This window comes from Puma concolor, chromosome C1 (genome assembly GCF_028749965.1).
Source record: "Puma concolor isolate L17-30 chromosome C1, mPumCon1.1.hap2, whole genome shotgun sequence".
In the NCBI taxonomy this organism is placed as follows: Eukaryota; Metazoa; Chordata; class Mammalia; order Carnivora; family Felidae; genus Puma; species Puma concolor.
The window spans coordinates 212034203-212054478 of NC_141674.1; the positions used below are offsets into that span (position 1 = coordinate 212034203).

Below are 20276 nucleotides of genomic sequence, written 5' to 3' on the forward strand. Positions count from 1 at the left end.
GCTGCGGAAGTTGCGGTGGCTGCGGCGGCGGCTGCGGTGGCTGCGGTAGTGGCTGCGGTGGCTGCGGTGGCGGCTGCGGCGGCGGCTGCGGCGGCGGCTGCGGCAGCTGCACCACCTGCAGGTGCTACCGGGTGGGCTGCTGCTCCAGCTGCTGTCCCTGCTGCTGCGGCTGCTGCGGGGGCTGCTGCAGCGTCCCCGTGGTCTGCTGCTGCCGCCGCTCGTGTGGCTGCGGCTCGTGTGGCTGCGGGAAGGGCTGCTGCCAGCAGAAATGCTGTTGTCAGCAGAAGTGCTGTTGCAAGAGGCAGTGCTGCAGCTAGGCGGGCGGGCGGCCTCACCCCTGCCCAGGAGCTGCGGGAGCCCCCCTGTCCTGCAGGTGAGACTTGGCCCACCCTCCTCCGTCTCCTTTCCCTCGGCCTGTCACCAGCTTTCCCCCTCCTCCTGCTTTGTCCTTCCGAGAACCTCCTGTGCCCACGCTGGCACAAATCTTCCCTCCCCGCCACCGTGCAGCACGGAACCACGATGCAACCAAAGAGCTTGTGAGAAGACATCGGGGCAAAGTCCCAGCCTCCTGGGAGCCCCAAGGGTTTATTTGTGTGTCATGTTCCATCTCTGATAAATATTCGGGCCTGGCTTCTGGCCATTTTGGGGGTTTCTGCCCGCGTGCTGGCTCTTCTGTGGCTCTGTCTACATCTGCTGTTTTAAACTTCCTAATAAAGTGACTTGATGCACGATCACATCTCTTCGTTGGTCCCATTTTCTGTCCGTTCTTGTGTCGGCCACTCGGGCCGCTGAGCAGCAGATGGGGCTCTGACTCTGGCTCTGGCGCCCCGGCAGGGTCCTGTGGCCACCCCTGGACCCGACCCTGCACCCACAGCCCTTCGTCAGAGAGCCACACGGCCCCCTCTGCTGCTGCCCCGAAATGACAGTTCACCTGACGGGCTTCTGTGCTCAGATTTACAGGGGGGATTTTCCAGGTGGGGCGAGGGCGGTGGGGATTGGTGGTGGTGAGGGGGTGCTTTGTGTCTTGAAACGGATTTAGGAAATGAAGAGGGTCCCAAAGGGAGGAAGAAGGCACGTAGGCCCTACCCTGCGGTGCCAAGCGGTTTCTGGGGAGTTTGGGGAGCATTGGCCCCGCCGGGGAGCTTGAGTGCTCTGGACGGCACTGGAAGGCTCTGGAAAGCTCTTGTTCTTGCTGGCATCCTTGGCTGTGCCTCCAGCAGCCGTGTATTTCCTCTGCTTCTGCGGATTTCGGGCAGCAGCGAACTCACCCAGCAGGCCCTCGGGGAGGGAAGACCTTGCCTGAGCTGATTCCACTTACAGTGTCGACGTCAGGGCCCACCTCGTTGCCAGCCCAGCGTCGGCAGCAGGGTAACGGAGGGGTCCCCTTATTCAGCTCACGCTCCCTCCCCATGTCCATTCAGAAAAGAAAGGATGGGTGGTGAGTTGCTGTGGACCCCCTCTACATGCATGGTTGCTTCTATTCCTCCTCATAACCCTTCGAAGTGGGTTGTATTAGACCCATTTCATCGATGAAAGGACTGAGCTTGAGGCAGTTAAGAAATTCACCGAAAGAAATGCAGCTAATAAATCCTGACTTAATCCCAGGTTCTTCTGACGTCGAACCTGGCAATCCTATTTCTCTACCTTATTGATTCTCAGAGTTTACACGCATGTCCTTGTTCATTTATTTCCTTCCCTTCTTCGTCTTCCCAAGCTCATGCATGCACCTGCTGTTATCTGGCTGTTCCTCACACCGCCAGGTGGTCCTTGAACCCTGCTGCCTGGGTGAGAGCCACATTCCAGCAAGTTCCTTCTCAGCACTCCTCAGAGGTATTTCTGGACCACACAAGGTCTCTGCTCATCCAGGTGACAGCTACTTAACTCACTACTGGGGGGTGGGGGCGGGATGTATCTGTCCACCAGTGCTTACCGCGCGGGAAGGAAGAGGAGTCTTGGTCTCCAGAAGCGGTCTCGGAGTTGGTGGATTTGCTCCGGGTTTCTTGACAAATGCTGTGGGAGGTACACGTTTACCATCGTTACCTAGGAGACATGGGGCTGGGGCTGGCAGGACTTTAGCTATTTTTTAAGTCTTACTGCTTACGCATCTTGAACCCACCTAAGGTCATGTACAGAGGGCATGGTTTCAGCTTAAATCCCATCTTCCCCACTTGCCCACCCCTAGCCTAGGAAGTTCTTTGCCTCTGAGCTCCCATAACGCTTCCTTGTTTTTATAGTATCGGATAACATATTCTGTGTCTTACTATTGTTACTTGTAAACAGGAGATGATGGTAGATAGATAGATAAAATTGTATTTATAATTATATATATATATTGTTCTAATTATCTGTGTAACTTTTTATTTATTTATTTTTATTTTTTTTTTATTTTTTTTTTTTATTTTTTTTTTTCAACGTTTATCTATTTTTGGGACAGAGAGAGACAGAGCATGAACGGGGGAGGGGCAGAGAGAGAGGGAGACACAGAATCGGAAACACGCTCCAAGCTCTGAGCCATCAGCCCAGAGCCTGACGTGGGGCTCGAACTCACGGACCGCGAGATCGTGACCTGGCTGAAGTCGGACGCTTAACCGACTGCGCCACCCAGGCGCCCCTGTGTGTAATTTTTTAAATGTTTATTTATTTTTGAGAGAGAGAGGGTGCGAGCAGAAGAGGGCAGAAAGAGAGGGACAGAGGATCTGAAGCCGGTTCTGCGTTGACGGCTCGATGTGGGGCTCGAACTCACAAATTGTGAGATCATGACCTGAGCCGAAGTCAGAAGCGCAACCCCCTGAGCCGCCCAGGCGCCCCTGTATACATAATTTTTGAGGAACCTATCTATCTATAGATATAATTTTTTCAGTTCTGTCCCACTGATGTAACTGTCCAGTCGGGCTCCAGAATGGTGCTCACTCACTGTGCCTTGTGCTGTCCGGATACTGGGGCTAGGAGACAGTGAACGACGGCTCCTGGCTAGGGGCTACTCACGTGATGAGGGACACAAACAAGTACATGGGAAACACTGTGTAATGTGACAAGTGCTATGGCTGGGAGCGGCGTGCGGTGTCACGGAGATGCAAGAAGACCTAACCCAGGCTTCGGGTGGGGTGCCAGGGTCATAGAAAAGCTCATGGACGAAGTGACACTTAGACCAAGTCCAAAAAGGTTAAGGCAACCTCTGGGAAGAGGGCGTGTCAGGGGACAGGGCGGGGCTGGGGTCTATATCAGGCAGAGGCACCTAACTGTGTGCAAAGGTCAGAGGTGAGAGGCAGCGTGACCAACGGGGGCAGCCCGAGTTCGGTGTGGCTGCAGAGTGGAGGGTGACGGTGTCACGTGAGGAGACGGGGCTGGAGAGGTGAGCAAAGTCCGGACCAGGAAAAACATTGCACAAATGGGCGGACGTTGTGTTCCACACTGTGCAAGATTCTTTGGAGGGTTTCAGTGGAGGAGTGACATACTTTGGAGAAAATACTAGTCTGGCAGCAAGGGAGAATGGGCGGAGGGAGAGGGAGAAACCCAGACAAGAAGCTGCTGTGGTGATCTGGGCACTGATGATGGCGGCTGGACCTGCCATACAATGGGACATTCGAGAAACATTTCGAGGTTGAGTGGAGAAGCAAATGGACTCAAGAATCCAAGAGTGGGGGCTCCAGCCTAGACAGGTGGGTGGACACTAGATATGGCAGGTGAACTAACCAGGGCAGGTGGGGGAGCCGGGGGAACGGGTCGTTGCGTCACCCATGGAGCCAACGATATCGATGGTGGCCGCTGACATTTCTAGCAAGCCTCCTCCCATGTGGTCCACACGACAATCTAAGAGGCAGGTATGAAAATCATCCGCACTGTGTACGTAGGAAATCAGGGTTGTGAGGGGGAGTCTCTCAGCCTCTGTATGGCGGAGCCTGGATCAAATCCAGTCAGCCGGCTGCCACGCTGGCTTTCTCAGCTCCCAGACGGTGCTGTAGAGCAGGTGTGCAGGTGGGAACCAGCTTTGCTCATCTTGGTGGCCTTGTAGAACCTGGGATGGCGTTCATGGTGGAGGCCTTTCTCCTGGAGTGATTAGAATTGAAAAGCTGCTCCAGGGGCAATGGGGTCTTAAGTCGTTTGTACTCGTCTAACCACACGTATCTTCCCTCCTGCCACAGTCTTTAATAGGGGAGGGTACGCCATGTTTGTGTTGGTAGATTTGTGGAGGCATTGAAAGAACGAGTCGGTACTAAACCGTGTTAAATGCTTGAGTAGTAAGCTGCGGGGTTGGGACGAGGGGAGGCCGAGTCAGGCAAGTGCGGTGTCCAGCCCTCTGTTTTGGTAAAATGTCGTTATGGTTTTCATCAGGGACTTCTTGCACCTACTTTGATTTTTTTTTAAATATTGCATTAAAAATATCGTGATGATTTCAGGTTTTGGGTGCCACCTTAAATTTTCACCCCAGGTGGGTGCCTCATTCACCCCACATTGGCCTTGGGAAGGAGCGTTACACGGATCCAAACATTCCCCACTTACTCTACCGCTGTTATTTCTATGCAGATACAAAAATAGATTTTCTACATGGAATAGTATTCATTTGTTGGAAAGAAATACCACTTTAAATTGGTTATTCGCAGACTGTGACTAGGCGCCCGTGATCCCAAAGACTGGTAAATAAATAGGAAAGCCATCCCAGTTCTGGCGATGGGAACAAAACAGGTTCCACGGAGGAGGGAAGTCAGTTGCAAAAGCTCAGAGAAGGGTGTGGCTTATTTGAGCGGGACAGAGAGCAAAAGAGGCCACCCTCGTACCCCACTGCAGCTCGTCGGGGTATCAGGTCAAAAACAGTTTGCCTGTACTCAGAATTCCTTTTGGACTGAGCATGCTGCATAATCCAGACCAGGGTTTGGCAAACTTTTCCGTCAAGGACCGGATGAATGTCACATGATCTCTGTCGCAATGACTCAATTTAGCCACTGTGACTGGAAACGACCACAGACGACACTTAAATGTGTGAGTGGCTTTGTTCCAATAAAACCTCGTTTACAAAGATAGGTGGCAGGCCAAAAGTGGGCCTTAGCGTGTTGACCCCTGATCTAGACGCTGAACTTTGAAGACAGGAGGTACAGGGTTGCGGCGTGGTTGAGAGGGCTGGCTCTGGGATCAGGCTGCCTGTGCCGCTGTCCTGACTCCAGTTTCTTTGTGGCCTTAAGACAATTAATGTTCCAGTGTCTTACTTTTTCTTCATCTGTAAACTGGGAGCATGGACAGTATATTCTTTGGAAGGTTATTGCAAGAATCAAGGCAGATAAAATACTTAGAATTATTTCTGGAATATTAAAAGAGCTGAAAAAAAAAATAGAGGTGGGTGGGTGGCTCAGTCGGTTAAACAACCGACTGTTGATTTTGGCTCAGGTCATGGTCTCACGGTTCATGGGATCAAGCCCTGCATCGGGTTCCACACTGAGCGTGGAGCCTACTTCAGATTCTCTCTCACTTTCTCTCTTTCTCTCTCTGCCCTTCCCCTGCTCATGCACATACACACACCCTCTGTCTCTCTTTCAAAATAAACACACATTTTATTATTAAAAAAAATTTTTAATGTTTATTTATTATTGAGAGACAGAGAGACAGTGCATGAGCGGGGGGGGGGGGGGGGGGTGCCCGGGGCAGAGAGAGGAGGAGACACAGAATCTGAAGCAGGCTCCAGGCTCTGAGCTGCCAGCACAGAGCCCGACGCAGGGCTTGAACTCACGGAGTGTGAGATCATGACCTGAGCTGAAGTCGGATGCTCAACCGACTGAGCCACCCAGGCGCCCCGAACTGTAGTCGCTTCTAAGACATAAGCCCATTGTGTTCATTAGTGAATGTATTATGACGAACAAGAATTTTAATAAGACATTTGCATTTGAGATCCTTGAATTTTTAACGCGGATGGAATTTCCTACCTAGAGTCATCTCATTGGTTTCTCTATAGGTTTTCGTCTTTAATTTATCCTACAAGCTGCTGCCAGGTACGTGCTCCTAAAATACCATTTCTACATGCCACATAATTCGCTTGCAAAAGAAACATCGAAGTCTCTCTGACCTACAGTTCAGACTTAGTTTCAACTTGTATTTGCAGCCTGAATACCTACTAATTCTCTGGAATAAACTTTCCACTATAGGCACATGTGCTTTCTTTTCTGCCTCCTGGAGAAGTCTTGTATTTTCCCTTACGACGTGCAGCCTACCTCGAAATACTCACGTTGGCTAACATTTATGAGGTCTGTCCCAAGCTCTATTCTAAGTGTTTCTGTGTATGATCATATTTACAGTCCTACGGTATAGGGATTATTATTTTCATCAGGAAAGTGAGGTGTGGAAAAATCAGGTCACACCGCTGGAGGTGGAGGGAGGAAGCAGCTCATGCAGGATGACCCCAGACTGTACCCCCACCCGCTGGTCCTTCCTCCTCTCTACCTGTTCCCATCTGGTTTCCCATTCAAGACTCAGTTTGAGCTCTGCCTGCTTCATAAAGCTTTCCTACTTTCTCTAGGTGATCGGACTTAATTAGCCCCTCCTCGGAACTCTTGCAAGGCTTAATATTCCCTTGGAACTTAATCAGCCCATACTCGGAGTCAACTCTTATCAGGCTATTGTTTAAATCTTCTTTGTTCCTCAGTTTACCCAGTTATTTCTTCTTATCTCCCTGATCAGCTGGAGTTACTTAGAAGTACATTTCCTTGTGCTGCCCACTTGGCCTGGCACGTAAAATGGGTTCAACAAATGTTTGTTAACTTGGCTTGCTTTTGCTCAAGGGTTTATCATCCCAGGTAGAACTATAAGCAGGAAGTTAATTGATAGATGCACTGAATGGTACCCTCTGTTTACAACAGCCACGCCTGGTTATTTTTAACTGGCATGCTTATGCATTTGAGCCAGGCTTTAGGCAAGAATTTGTGCTACTGACTAATGGGTCACACATTTGAATGCTCTCTGGTTTCCAATGACCAGGCTGTACTGCTGGGGAGTTGGGATTATTGTATCTCCCAACAGGATGAAGCTGAGCGGACGTTCCCATATCTAAGTTAATCTGAATGCGGTCACACTTTGAGATCTGATCATTGTCCAATGTTATTTTTTCCAGCTTTGGTACAAATTCAAGAGGAGCAAAGAACCCATTCGATGGTATCTGTGTAGGAGTCTAGTCTTTGGCTAACTGTAGGGATTCCTGCACTCTTTTACAATGGAAAGCATTGTTAAGATTAAATATTATGGTGATCTTGGTGTGCTTTGAGTCCTTATTTCTTTAGTCTCTGTCTTTTCCCAGCTTAACTAATTTTTTCCATCATCCCTTGGGCCCTGTGGAGTATCCCTAAAAGACATCCCCTTGCCACATCCAGTGACATCCATTCTTAACTCTAGAGTGGCAGGCTCAACTTTTCTGTCCTTTAGGAGGGAAAGAGGAACACCTTTTTACATAATGTAAAGGTCTCCTATCCTTTCACTAACAAAAAATAATGGAAACACAGTTAAATGTTCAAGATAAAAACAAATGATTCAATTTCCTTTATAGACCTTAAGTAACGTCGTGTGGTGCTAATCCCTCCCATGTCAGTCCATTTAAGAGCAGAGCTTCTGAATGACAATTTCAATTCCATCATGATCCTGTCAATATCTTCTTTATTATTTGGATATCTTGTTTGAAAGATGGCCTGGAGAGCGGGGCATGGGGGGCCCCAATGAAGAATTTCTCTAAACTTTTTCACCTTGACGTTCCACAAATACACTTGGAGCACATGTACCATATGCAGAAACTTACATATTCACCTAATGGTAGGGAGAATTGATACCAAAACAGGGAGCAATAGCAAGTATATGAAGGGGAAGGAATAGAGTTGACTAGCTCATTAAGCTAGAAGAAGTAGTTGGAAAGCCATATGGGTCACCACAAATATTTATCAGTTCTGCTTCCATGATGTCACGTACATTTAGGCAATGACAGTCCCATCTGAGCCTCAGCTCTACTGGTCTGGGGATTCTGACATGTCTGGTTAGGTCTTGAGAAATGGGGAGGTGGGTCTGCCAGGGGTCACTTGGGATGAAGACTGAGGCACATCCTAACAAAAACAAAAGCAAGTAAAGTCATTTTAAGGGACAAGAGCCAGGCGATGGGGTTAATTCCTGTGACCAATGACCCAATTACTAAAGGTCTTTTGAGTGGTTCATGTCGTGGACCTATAGAAGTTGAATCTCATGATGGACTTGGACTTGAGGCATATGGAAAAAAAGGCAATGAGAAACACTTTCTGTGAGGCCCGGTGGGTCCAGGGTGTGGTACAAGGTGGGGGAAGACATTTTCTCCATTGCAGCAGAGGGACATCAGGGCAAGATGATGTTGGTACAGATGTGGCCAGGAAGGTTGGCCGTGGTAGTTACTACAAGACAGTGTGATGGCTGGTGGCAGTGTGGGCTCCATCATGGTATGGCTTTGGCTTAGGACCTTCACCCCTCAAACAGTACCTGCAGCAGGTGGGATCCACCATGTGCCTTCGTGGTTTTTCCTGCCCCCCCAGGCCTCAGACTTACATCACTGCAGGCCCTGGGGGACTGGCCGGGGGAGAAAAGGGCCCTCTCCCAGGGCCACTGAGTGCTACATTCTTGAGCCCACTGACACCTTGTGGGGATCCCAGGATGATGGTTGTTGGGGCAGGATGTTGTTGGACTCTGAAGAAGGGTGAGAGGACCTACACAATACATAATGATGAGCAAAATTCAGTTAATCAACTGATCAGTACATTCAACCATATTTACTGACCACTTACTGAGCGACTAAGTAGCAAATCTAGTAAAACACCGTGTGTTACTGTTAATGTGATGCTGTTTTCTGTACGGTAATGGGGCTCCTCTTGGGAATGTTCCATGCCCTGCTTACCATTTGTTCCTTCCCTCTCTTCCCCAGTCTCTAGACCGCTGAGGCTATCAGGCTAAGACTGTTGCAAAAGCCTTTTGACTCATCCCTATTTTTTTTAATTAAAAAAAAAAATTTCTTTTAAGTTTACTTATTTATTTTGAGAAAGAGCACAAGCAGGGGAGGGGCAGAGAGAAGGAGAGGCAGAATCCCCAGCAGGCTCTGCACCATCAGCACAGAACCCGGCGTGGGGCTCAAACTCACAAACTGTGAGATCACGACCTGAGCTGAGATCAAGAGTCAGAGGCTTAACTAACTGACTGCGCCACCCAAGTGCCCCTAACTGGTCTCTATTTTTGGTCTCGCCTTCCCACATCCTGGTTCTGTCGTCAGTCCCCTTCCAGAACCCGGAATCCTAGTTCTCACTGACTCCCCACCTCTAATGCTTCTTTACCAGAGCACAGGTGTCCCCTGCTCTCTGGAAGTGGAGCATTCCTATGAACACTTTCGAAAACCAAAGTGGCGGAAAGTGGTGAGTCAATTACCATTAACTTACACGGAGCAAATGCTGAGCGTTCCCAGAACCGCAAATCACCTCTCTTTGGCTTTTTTGCAACCTTAGGACGCAGCTTGCCGACAGATGCACAAAATCAGTGGAGACAACGCACAGATACTCAGAGACGCAGTTCAAAGCTCTGGAGGCCGGATGCGGAGACGGGGAGTTGCTGAGGGTGCGTCCCCGAGAAGGAGCTGGGTGGGGGCGGGGGGGCTGCTCTTCTGCTCAGGGGCAGTGCTGCCTCTACAAATGCTGAACGCTACTGGGGCCTTTATTGTAAAAGTGAACAACCTCTTGAGATTTCTTTCGTTAGCAAAAACAGCAGGTCCTAATGTAGGTCTTTGTAAAAGCAAAGTAGCCTAACTACTGAAGGCCTGAGCTTTCGAAACGCGGGGGACACCTGAACCCAAGGATCTCTACCCTTACCTATGTTCATCTATGAACATCTATGTTCCCAGGCTGGGCTCTCAGTGTCCTCAGCCCTCCCTGCTCCCCCTGGGTCCCACCTTGTAAGTGCCAGCTGCAGGCCTATGGTGGGCGCTGCCTGGATCGCCCCTCACATTTTCCCATCTCCCATCCTTACTGAAGGTCTTATATGGGAAGGAAGACTTTCCCGCGATAGAGGGTCCCTATCAGTCTTCCCAATTCCCTTTCTCCTACATAAACTCAGAATCAACTTCTTCTTTTAAACAGATGTTTATTCATTTTGAGAAAAAATGAGAGAGAGTGTGTGCATGAGAGCGGGAGGGGCAGAGAGAGAGAGAGAGAGAGAGAGACAGAATCCCAAGCTATCAGCGCAGAGCCCAACATGGAGTTCGAGCCCACAAACTGCGGGATCATGACCTGAGCCGAAATCAAGAGTCAAACACTTAACCGACTGAGCCACCCAGGCGCCCCCCGAATCCACTCCTTTTTTTCTATAGCTCTGAGAAAGTCAATGCACAGGGTTATTCTGGTTCTTGTCCGTGTATTGGAATTCTTTGCGTGGATTCATCTTGCAGATGTCAGAGTTACTTCGTCGTAAGACAAGGATAATTCAACAACTATTTATTAAATTGTGTACGCTGCTTCCCCCCAAGTTTACTCGGTGGAAAATCTTAATGTGCCTGAAAACAGAAGTTCAGGGGCCCTTTCAGATAAGAACAGATGAATCTTGAAGGTCAGAGCACTGGGGAGAAATGTGTGTGAGCTGAAGGCACAGAGGAAATGCTTGCTCACTGGGTGTTTTCCAGGATAGTTATTTGAGCAATTGCATTGCTCTGTCTTTATCCTGGCACAAGAAAGAACAACTACTAAAAATCCACAGGGCATGATCACATTCCAACAAAAAAGTAGCAGCCAGAAATGAATCAGCTATTTTATACAGCGGTTATCTTAGGACTGTAGTGACTGAAGTCAGGTAGGTGTAGGCATGATTTACAGGTCTGTGCAACGGAGAGCCCCAAACCACTTCCCTGTCTTTCTGTTCTGAAAAGCAGGACACAGTTGCATTTACGAAGAAGTCATCTTTAAGACTTTAAAAAAATTCAACTGTAATTAACCTACGGTGAGACGTTAGTTTCGGGTGTACAATGTAGGGATTCCACACTTCCTTACCTTACTCAGTGCTCATCATGGGTGAACTCTTAATCCCCTTCACCAGTTTCACCCAATCGTCCACCCACCTCCCCTCTTGGTAACCATCTGCTTGTTCTGTGTAGTTAAGAGTCTGGGTTTTTTTGTTTGTCTCTTTTTTTAATTTGTTTGTTTGCTGTGCTTCTTAAATTCCACATATGAGTGAGATCACATGGTATTCGTCTTTCTCTGACTTCTTTCACTTCGCATTACACCCTCTCGATCCATCCATGTTGTTGCAGACGGCAAGATTTCATTCTTTTCTATGGCTGAATAATATTCCATTGTAGATAGATGCCACATCTTCTTTATCCGTTCATCTATCGATGGACCCTTGGGTGGCTTCTCTTGGCTATTGTAAGTAATGCTGCAGTAGCCATAGGACGGCATGTATCTTTCTGAATTGGTGTTTTTGTAACTTCTTGGGGAAATACCCAGGAGTGGGATTACTGAGTCATATGGTAAATTCTATTTTTAATTTTTTAAGGAATGTCCAATCTGTTTTCCACAGTGGCTACACCAGTTTGCATTCCCACCAGTAGTGCACTAGGATTCCTTTTGCTCCGTATGCTTGCCAACACCTGTCATTTCTTGTGTTTTTTATTTTAGCCATTCTGACCAGTGTGAGGTGATTGCCCCTTGTAATTTTGAGTTTCATTTCCCTGATGATGAGTGATGTTGAGCATCTTTTCATGTGTCTGCTGGCCATCTCTACATCTTCTTTGGAAAATTGTCTGTTCATGTCCACTGACCATATATTAATTGCATCGTTGTCTTTTGGGTGTTGACTTGTATAAGTTCTTTATATATTTTGCGTATTAACCTCTTATTGGATGCATCATTTGCAAATAACCTCTCCTATTCATCTTTTGGTTTTGTTGATGCTTGTTGTCACCGTGCAAAAGCTTTTTAAAGCTTTGATATAGTTGCAATAATTAATTTTGCTTTTGTTTTCTTTGTCAAAAGAGACATATCTGGAAAAATATTTCTTTTTTAAAAAATGCTTATTTATTTATTTTTGAGAGAGAGAGAGAGAGTGAGTGAGTGTGGGGAAGGGCAGAGAGAGAAGGAGGGAGAGAGAATCCCAAGCAGGCTCCACATTATCAGTGCAGAGCCTGACCCAGGACTTGATCCCATGAGCTGTGAGATCATGACTTTAGCTGAAATCAAGAGTTGGTCACTTAACTGACTGAGCCACCCAGGCACTTCTGGAAAAATATTTCTGTAGCTGATGTCAAAGAGATTACTGCCTATGTTTTTTGTTTTGTTTTGTTTTTTATTTTGTCTTGTTTTGTTTTTTTCCTAAGACTTTTATGGTTTCAGGTCTCACATTTAGGTCTTTCATTTTGAGTTTACTTTTGTATATGGTGTAAGAAAGTGGTCCAATTTCATTCTTTTGCATGTAACTGCCCAGTTTTCCCAACACGATTTGCTGAAGAGACTGTCTGCTTCCTATCGTATAGTCTTGCCTCTTTTGTTATAATTGACCATAAAAGCTTGGGTTTATTTCTGGACTCTTCATTTTGTTCTACTGATCTATGTACTTCTTTTTGGCCAGTACCATACTGTTTTGATTACTATAGCTTTGTAGTGCACCTTGAAAACTGGGATTGTGATACATCAAGTCTTGCTCTTTTTTTTTTTCAAAAAAGCTTTGGCTATTCAGGGTCTTTTTCGGTTGCGTAGAAATTTAGGATTATTTGTTCTAGTTCTGTGAAAAATGCTGTTGGTATTTTGATAGGGATTGCATTGCATGTGCAGATTGCTTTGGGTAGTATTTTATTTTATTTTAACAATGTTGGTTCTTCCAACTCATGAACATAGACTATCTTTCCATATACTTGTGTTGTCTTTAATTTCTTTCACCAAAGTTTTATAGTTTTCAGAGTACAGGTCTTTTACCTCCTTTAAAGTTACTTTAAAAAGTAACCTTCTGTTACTTTTTAACAGAAACTAAAAAGTAACCTGAAGTGTGTCCTGTGTTAAAGGCCCGGTTCATAACATTATTCCAAGCTCCTTTGACTCAGGCTCATTCAGGGGGCTGACAGGACACCTGGGCTTGCCTCATTTGTGTGCCACTCGGACTGTCCCAGGATGGCCAGTAAAAGCAGTTTCATATTCCGAAATAGTCGACAGAACCTGACCTGCAGACTGTGCTGATTGCCTTCACTATTTACCCTTAACTGGAAAGAGTGATCTGAATACGGATGGCCGAATGGAAGCAACCAATTCAAGGAAGCAGTCCATGGCGGGCTGGTCCACGATCACTAGGAACTGAGCCTAGAGGTTTGTTTTTCTCTTTTAAAAATTTTTTTTTTTCAACGTTTATTTATTTTTGGGACAGAGAGAGACAGAGCATGAACGGGGGAGGGGCAGAGAGAGAGAGGGAGACACAGAATCGGAAACAGGCTCCAGGCTCTGAGCCATCAGCCCAGAGCCTGACGCAGGGCTCAAACTCACGGACCGCGAGATCGTGACCTGGCTGAAGTCGGACGCTTAACCGACTGCGCCACCCAGGCGCCCCTGTTTTTCTCTTTTAATAGGCTGATGATAGCAGAAGCCTGCTCGAGTCTGGCACATGGCTTGGGAATGCTGTGCTCAGGATGTGCTTCTATCATCTGGCAGAATGTGAAGGACGCTCTGTAATAACCCCTGATAACACTGGATCCCTTCTCCTTGGAACCACAGTCCCCTCCTAACTGATGTTACAGGATGAAGAAACACCCAAGGAACTCTGCCTTGGGAGGACGAAATAATATGACCTGGGATCACCTTTCCCTTTGAATCTCAAAACGTCCTCTTCTGTCTAAAAGGATGCTTCACCACTTCACAAATGGTAATAAATGGTGCAAGAATGAAAAAAAAAAATCTTTGACCTGGGCTGATAGGACCAAGAAATGTGAAACATACCCAAGGGAAACTCTGATCCACTTAGACTTCTACCAGAAAAAAAATTGCCCCAAATCCTCCAAAACCACCCCCCCCCCCAGCAAACAAACAAAAAAACCCAGGATTTAATAGTTACTTCCTGTCCTATTTTAAACAGGGCCTTAAAAAGACAAGTAAAAGATAAATTTAGCAAGGTTTACAAGTCAGAAGGACCCATTAAGGAAGTGCACAAAAGGCCATGTGAGGTTCTGCTATGGATATTTGTATCAACAACAACAACAACAACAGGGAAGTGGCCTTGAGTCCTGGGTCAGGACTCTCCCCCAGGGTTGGTATATAAGCCCCTCCCCCAGCAGGAGGCGGCACCAGACCTCCCTCACCTCCTGAGTCTCCCTCCTCCTCTCTCCTGAGTCCTCTCTGCCGACACCATGGGGTGCTGTGGCTGCGGAAGTTGCGGTGGCTGCGGCGGCGGCTGCGGTGGCTGCGGTAGTGGCTGCGGTGGCTGCGGTGGCGGCTGCGGTGGCTGCGGTGGCGGCTGCGGCGGCGGCTGCGGCGGCGGCTGCGGCAGCTGCACCACCTGCAGGTGCTACCGGGTGGGCTGCTGCTCCAGCTGCTGTCCCTGCTGCTGCGGCTGCTGCGGGGGCTGCTGCAGCGTCCCCGTGGTCTGCTGCTGCCGCCGCTCGTGTGGCTGCGGCTCGTGTGGCTGCGGGAAGGGCTGCTGCCAGCAGAAGTGCTGTTGTCAGCAGAAGTGCTGTTGCAAGAGGCAGTGCTGCAGCTAGGCGGGCGGCCTGGCATCTGGGCACGTGCTTCGAGCGACCCTGCTTGTAGGTAAGACGTCCCCCTCCCTCCCGGCCTGCTCCTCACTTTTCAGTCACCAGCATGACCGGAGCCTTACCCCCAATCCATCGGAATCCCCCGCTCCTGTAGTTTCTGTCATCCCATCTGCGTGTAATAAACACCAACCAAAGGAATAAATGTGTAGTCTCCTCTGTCAATCGCATTCGAATCTCGTCCTCGACAAAAATGAATCGGGATAGCTAATGTTCTCCCTTCTCGAAACGCCTTTGACTTTGTGTTTATTTATGTCCTGGTTTTGCCACTGCACTTGCTGTCTCTGTAAATGCAAAGCAACTGTCATCCTAATAAATGAGGCTGAACCCGCCTCGAAGACCCATTTCTTTTTTTCTTCCCAGCCTCTAAACCGTCGATCCCTGGGGGAAAATGCATTTCAATCTCAACAGATGAGGCAGGTAGTACATATGTGAAGACCGCGATGAACCAAAGCTAAATTGTTTGCAACACATATAGATGGATTAGTGAATAGTCAACCCACTGTGGGTTTATCAAGAAGCAGGGAACTCAGGGGCACATCCTCTGTCTTAACAGCTGAATGTCATAGAGGAAACTCTTCCCAAATCTCTCCCTTGATAGAGTCTTAGCAACAGAAGACGGACTGCATGGACATCCATACACACACCTTCCATAGTCATCCAATCACTTAGAGGCAGGTCAAAACTTTTGAGGCTTATCACTTATGACGGTCACTTTTTGCTCCTAGAGTCTTCTTCTACTGCACGTCCATCCTGATTGTTATGGCCTCGCTGAGAATTACCCCAAAAGGCAACATAAATGGAAGCCTCAGGTTTTTTGCATCTCTTTGCCCGTTAGCTCTGTGGTCCGTGAGTGCTTCCCATTCAGCCATCGCCCGGCTAAGCATCCATACCCTCCTGTGCATCCCTTCCAGAAGTTTCTGCCGGATCCATGGCAGACGCCACGGAAGGCTGTCTGTCAGCCACCGCAAACTACAAAGTCAGCCTTCAGATGTAAGGTCAGAAGAGGAGGTGTAGATTCAACATAATCAAAATGGGCAACTTCCATCCCACACCTCCAGCTCTGTCCGAAGGAGTCCGCACCACACACACAATAAAATGTGTCCCGCAAACCCCCTTCTGTTAATTTCCCATAGTGCTCCTTCCTGGTTCTTTTCTGTGTGGAAAAGATCAGATTCTTGATCCATCGTGGTTTGTTTAGCAGTGGGCTGAGAGAGAAAGGAGGCAGGGGACTCCCGGCTGGGTCTGGCGGTGGGGCTGGGGCTGAGGGAAGCCAAGCTCCTGGGGTCTGTCTCCCAGGAGAAGGACATTCTTGCTCCAACACCACAAGTCCACGTGGGGTATTTCCTTGCCATTCTAAGTAGAGCCTGACAAAGACAGATGCTTAAATAGGCTGAAGTGACCAAATGCAATGAAATCACAAAAGGAAACAGGAATTGAGTAACCATGTAAAGTAAGACCCCCAAAGGGAGCCCCTGAAAAGATAGTCTTCCTTCCCCCTGGGAATTCAGAAGATAGGGTTTGAGAAGGGGGTCTGACATGAGCTTCCTCAGACTCTAAGTTGACACCCACCCATCTCTATTTCTGGTTTCTTTTCCGCACCCAAGAGCCCCAAGCTTTTATTTAGTGCCCTCTGACTACTCGGCACTCCGTAGTTACTCTCAGCCTCTAGAGTTTATCCCATGGTCCCCATCCTCTGACTCACACTTCTGCCTGGCTCCGTCTTTATTTTTTTTTAATTTCTATTTCATTTTATTTTTGAGAGAGAGAGACAGAGAGACAAAGCACGAGCAGGGGGAGGAGCAGAGAGAGAGGGAGACAGAATCCGAAGCAGACTCCAGGCTCTGAGCTGTCAGCACAGAGCCTGACGCGGGGCTCGAACTCTGGACTGCGAGATCATGACCTGAGCTGAAATCAGATGCTCAACCAACTGAGCCACCCCCAGCCTCCACCTTTAGAACCACCTCCTGTCACATAACTATTCTCATCAAGAGAGAGTCCCGTCCATCTCTCCCCCAGCCTTTCCCCACTGAGGACTTCTTGTGGCAGTTTTCCCACAAAGTAAGGTTGACCGGCCGAATCCTGGGACACGCGGCCCTCCGAGCATCAAAGATGTAGCACGTCTTCAGCTTCTGCTCTCCCCGTCCTGCTCACTAGAGAGGTGAGCTTATTTTCAGGCAGTAAAAGTAGGAGATGGGGGCTGTCAGGATTGGCTAAGTTGCCATCACTCAGTATTGACATCAACTGGTGAAGAAAGGATCCAGGCAGCAGGGCGAACCGGCGACCGTTCTTGAACTTTTATTTGTCAAACATCGTGCTGGGTCCTGGGAGGGACACCAAGACGCAATTCCTTTGTTAGTTAGCTGACAATCTGATATAGAAAAGAAAGTAAGGGTAAATCTGTAATGGCTATTGGCAGAAAAAAAAAAAAAGCAAAGTCCATATTATATTAAACAAAGGTCACTAACAAAACCACGTAAATGAAGGACAAAGCATTAGACTTCTGTATGTTTTGTTATTCTTTTGTTATGGGCTGAATTGCATCCCCCCAAAATCTGTATGTCGAAGCCCTCACTCCCAACATCTCAGAATGTGACTATGTTTGGAAATGGGCTCTTTAAAGAGGTGATTAAGTCCAAAGAAGGTCCTTAAGGTGGGTTCTAAACAAATATGACTGGTGTTCTTAGAAGACGAGAAAATTAGGACACAGACGTGCGCAGAAAGAAGACTGTGCGATGACAGAGCAAGAAGGCAGCCATCTTGCAGCTGAGGAGAAAGGCTGCAGACCAAACCCACTGCCAGCTTCATCTCGGGCCTTGAGCCACGGAACTTGGACTTCCCGCCTCCAGAACTGTGAGAAAGTAAATTCCTGGCGGTTAAGCCACCCCATGTATGGTATTTTGTTAGGGCCACCCTGACAAAACAATACTTCTTTTGGGACCCGCCTGATGACTGTCAACAATACATGTGTTTATGGGGGTCCTGAGTCACAAGCCTAAATTGATGCTGTGGCTTAGGTGAATCTGTGTGACAAGCTGTCCCTGATACTTAAAAGAAAGGAGCATGGGGCGTCTGGGTGACTCAGTTGGTTAAGCATCCAACTCTTGATTTCAGCTCAGATCGTGATCTCATGGCTCATGGGATGAAGTCCCACGTTGGGCTCTGCACCGCTGTGGATTCCCAATCTCCCTCTGTCCCTAGCCCCACGCCCACCTCTCTCAAAAATAAATAAATAAACTTTAAATAATCAAGTTGAAAAAAAGAAGGAGGAAATGTGGGGCTGTTGTACCCACAATGTGGCATGTGTGTGCAGTGTGGTTCCTACTTTGCCTGCATACACTTAGCTCTCGCTTCTTCCTCCCAAGCAGGGTCCACACTCATTCCCACTATATGAAGCTATGACAAAATTCACAAGGCAATCAGACAGGATCCATGTATCGGGGCTTGGTGGCGAGGGCTGGAAAGCACGGGAAGAGCACTCCGTGTGAGCGCATATATCACGTCTCGCGTCAGTTGCTTGAACGTGCCTGTCTGTGATCCAATCGCAAATATCGGTCTTCATTTAGGCTGTCTGAATCACTGGGAAAACAAAGTGAGAATAATATCAGATTGGAAAATGAAGACATTTGCTGAGTTCAGTTGAACTACAGAAATATTTCCCTTAAATTGCGACCCACCTCTTTCTTTTCAGCACTCCGTCCGTCTGGGAAATGTGTGCCTCGGGGCAAAAGATGAGGACAGTTATTGCAAAGACAAGGGCCGACCCTCACGTTGCAGTGACGATAGGCTCTGCCACTCTCCGGCTCTGGTCCAAACCAGAGCAAACGTGACAGAGAGGAGTCCACAGGGAACAAGAAGCCACGAGATTCAGCGCTATGGAAACCATTCTGGATGTTTTCAAGAACTACCTCTGCACCTCTGATGGAGATGCCTACAGCCAGTATCACACTTGGCCTTGGATTATAATTCTTTGTACACAACCCACCCCACCCAATGACCCTCCAAGGCAGGATCTACTCCATCTTTGAACTGGCTTCAAACCTGCCTTTATAGCTAGGGGTTTCTCAGGGAACATTTGTCAACGGAAAGCACATTCTTCCAAAATATTTAAATCCTTCTAAATACTACTCATAATCTGAATCATAAATGTCATTTGTATTTCGATTTGTATCTTCCAAGGGAATGAGGCTATTGAGGACCAACTGAACTGTAGTTTCCTTTTGATTTCGGCTCAGGTCATGATCTCACGGTTCATGAGTTCAAGCCCCACGTCGGGCTCTGTCCTGATGGCTCAGAGCCTGGAGCCTGCTTTGGATTCTGCATCTCCCTCTCTCTCTGCCCCTCCCCTGCTCATGCTCTGCCTCTATCTTTCTCTCAAAATTAAATAAACATTAAAAAAAAAAAAAAGAATGGACTACCAGGGCCATCGGGTGGGTCAGTCAGTTACGCATCCAACTCTTGAGTTCAGCTCAGGTCATGATCTCACAGTTTTGTGAGTTCGAGCCCTGAGTTGGGCTCTGCACTGACAGTGCGAATCCTACCTGGGATTCTCTCTCTCTCTCTCTCTCTCTCTGCCCCTCCCCCTCTCACGCTCTCTCTCTCTCTCTCTCTCTGTCTCAAAATAAATAAACTTTAAAAATACATTTAAGAATAAATAAATAAAACAGAATGGACTACCACAGCCTGGCAAAAGGACCCAGATTAGAGGACTAGTCAGAGCCCCTCTAAGCTCATGAGTCTCAAAAATAAAACTTAAAAACATCCATCAAAGTTTAAGTTACTAAGTAAGATCTGAAATGAAGCCAAAAGTAAGCGTGAGCCTTCGCAATACCCCAACCAAGGTTAAATTAATATAAACAGAAAAGAACGAAGAGAAATCCCACATCCACCAAAGCTGACCCACTTAGCACAGCCTGATGGCATTACTTTTTGTAGTTAGGGAGATGGAAAGCTAAACTAATAATACCGAAAGTCTAAATGTGTACCGCTCGCTAAATTCATAGGGGAAAGTGACGGGGCCTGCTCTGCAGGGGTGGGGCTGTGCCCCTGATGCAAAGAATAAGTGGCCCCAGTAGATGGGAATCTAAGGCAAATGCAGCCCTCCATATTTTGGTAGTGGATGTATTTCTGAACATTTGTTTGAAATGGCTCTTTGTGAATAAAACAGCATTTTTAATCAATTAGGGACCCTTGTTTCCCTGTAACTGAAACCGTCATCTCAAAACAGAATTCCAGTTGTAGGTGAAGCACTTCCAAGTGCTCTGTTGGTGTCAGTAGCTGAAATGCATGGGCAGCGGGGGCAGGAAGGCTGTTCTCAAGGTTCCTTGCCTTGCTCTGCTCACACTGCCCATTTCCAAGTGACTTTTAAGTGAGATTAAGATGTTCCGGGAGGGGGGATACAGTAAAATCAAAACAAAGGCAAAAACACACTTTTCATGCTAGAAGTTTGTATTTATTAGGACATTTAGAAAAACGCTGTCGACAAATAGGAATACAAGATTAAAAAAGGAGCAGAGGTGAAAGCACAGAC

The 20276-nt window shown here is 47.6% G+C and overlaps 1 protein-coding gene and 1 long non-coding RNA gene across 12 annotated transcripts in view; one reads left to right on the forward strand and one right to left on the reverse strand.

Moving 5' to 3' along the window:
- The window catches only part of LOC147578718 (uncharacterized), a 33689-nt gene extending 18613 nt beyond the window's left edge, over window positions 1-15076 (forward strand). For 2 of the 11 annotated variants that reach the window (XM_086719826.1, XM_086719827.1), the window contains exons 2-4: window positions 9480-9588; window positions 13157-13313; window positions 13571-15076. In XM_086719826.1, the coding sequence (XP_086575952.1) occupies window positions 14345-14695 (351 nt within the window). In that variant the 5' untranslated portion in view covers window positions 9480-9588; window positions 13157-13313; window positions 13571-14344 and the 3' untranslated portion in view covers window positions 14696-15076. Of the gene's footprint in view, window positions 1-3331; window positions 3660-3700; window positions 3822-9314; window positions 9390-9479; window positions 9589-12977; window positions 13314-13570 lie in introns of those variants that run through there. The other 9 variants (XR_015255601.1, XR_015255600.1, XM_086719828.1 and 6 more) reach the window with 9 other exon arrangements.
- Window positions 15077-17020: 1944 nt separating this feature from the next.
- Window positions 17021-18692, reverse strand: LOC147578719 (uncharacterized). The gene is made up of 2 exons (XR_015255602.1): window positions 18424-18692; window positions 17021-18325 (listed from the first exon to the last, which is right to left on the reverse strand). It is a non-coding gene; the product is annotated as an uncharacterized LOC147578719 (long non-coding RNA).
- Window positions 18693-20276: the final 1584 nt, after the last annotated feature.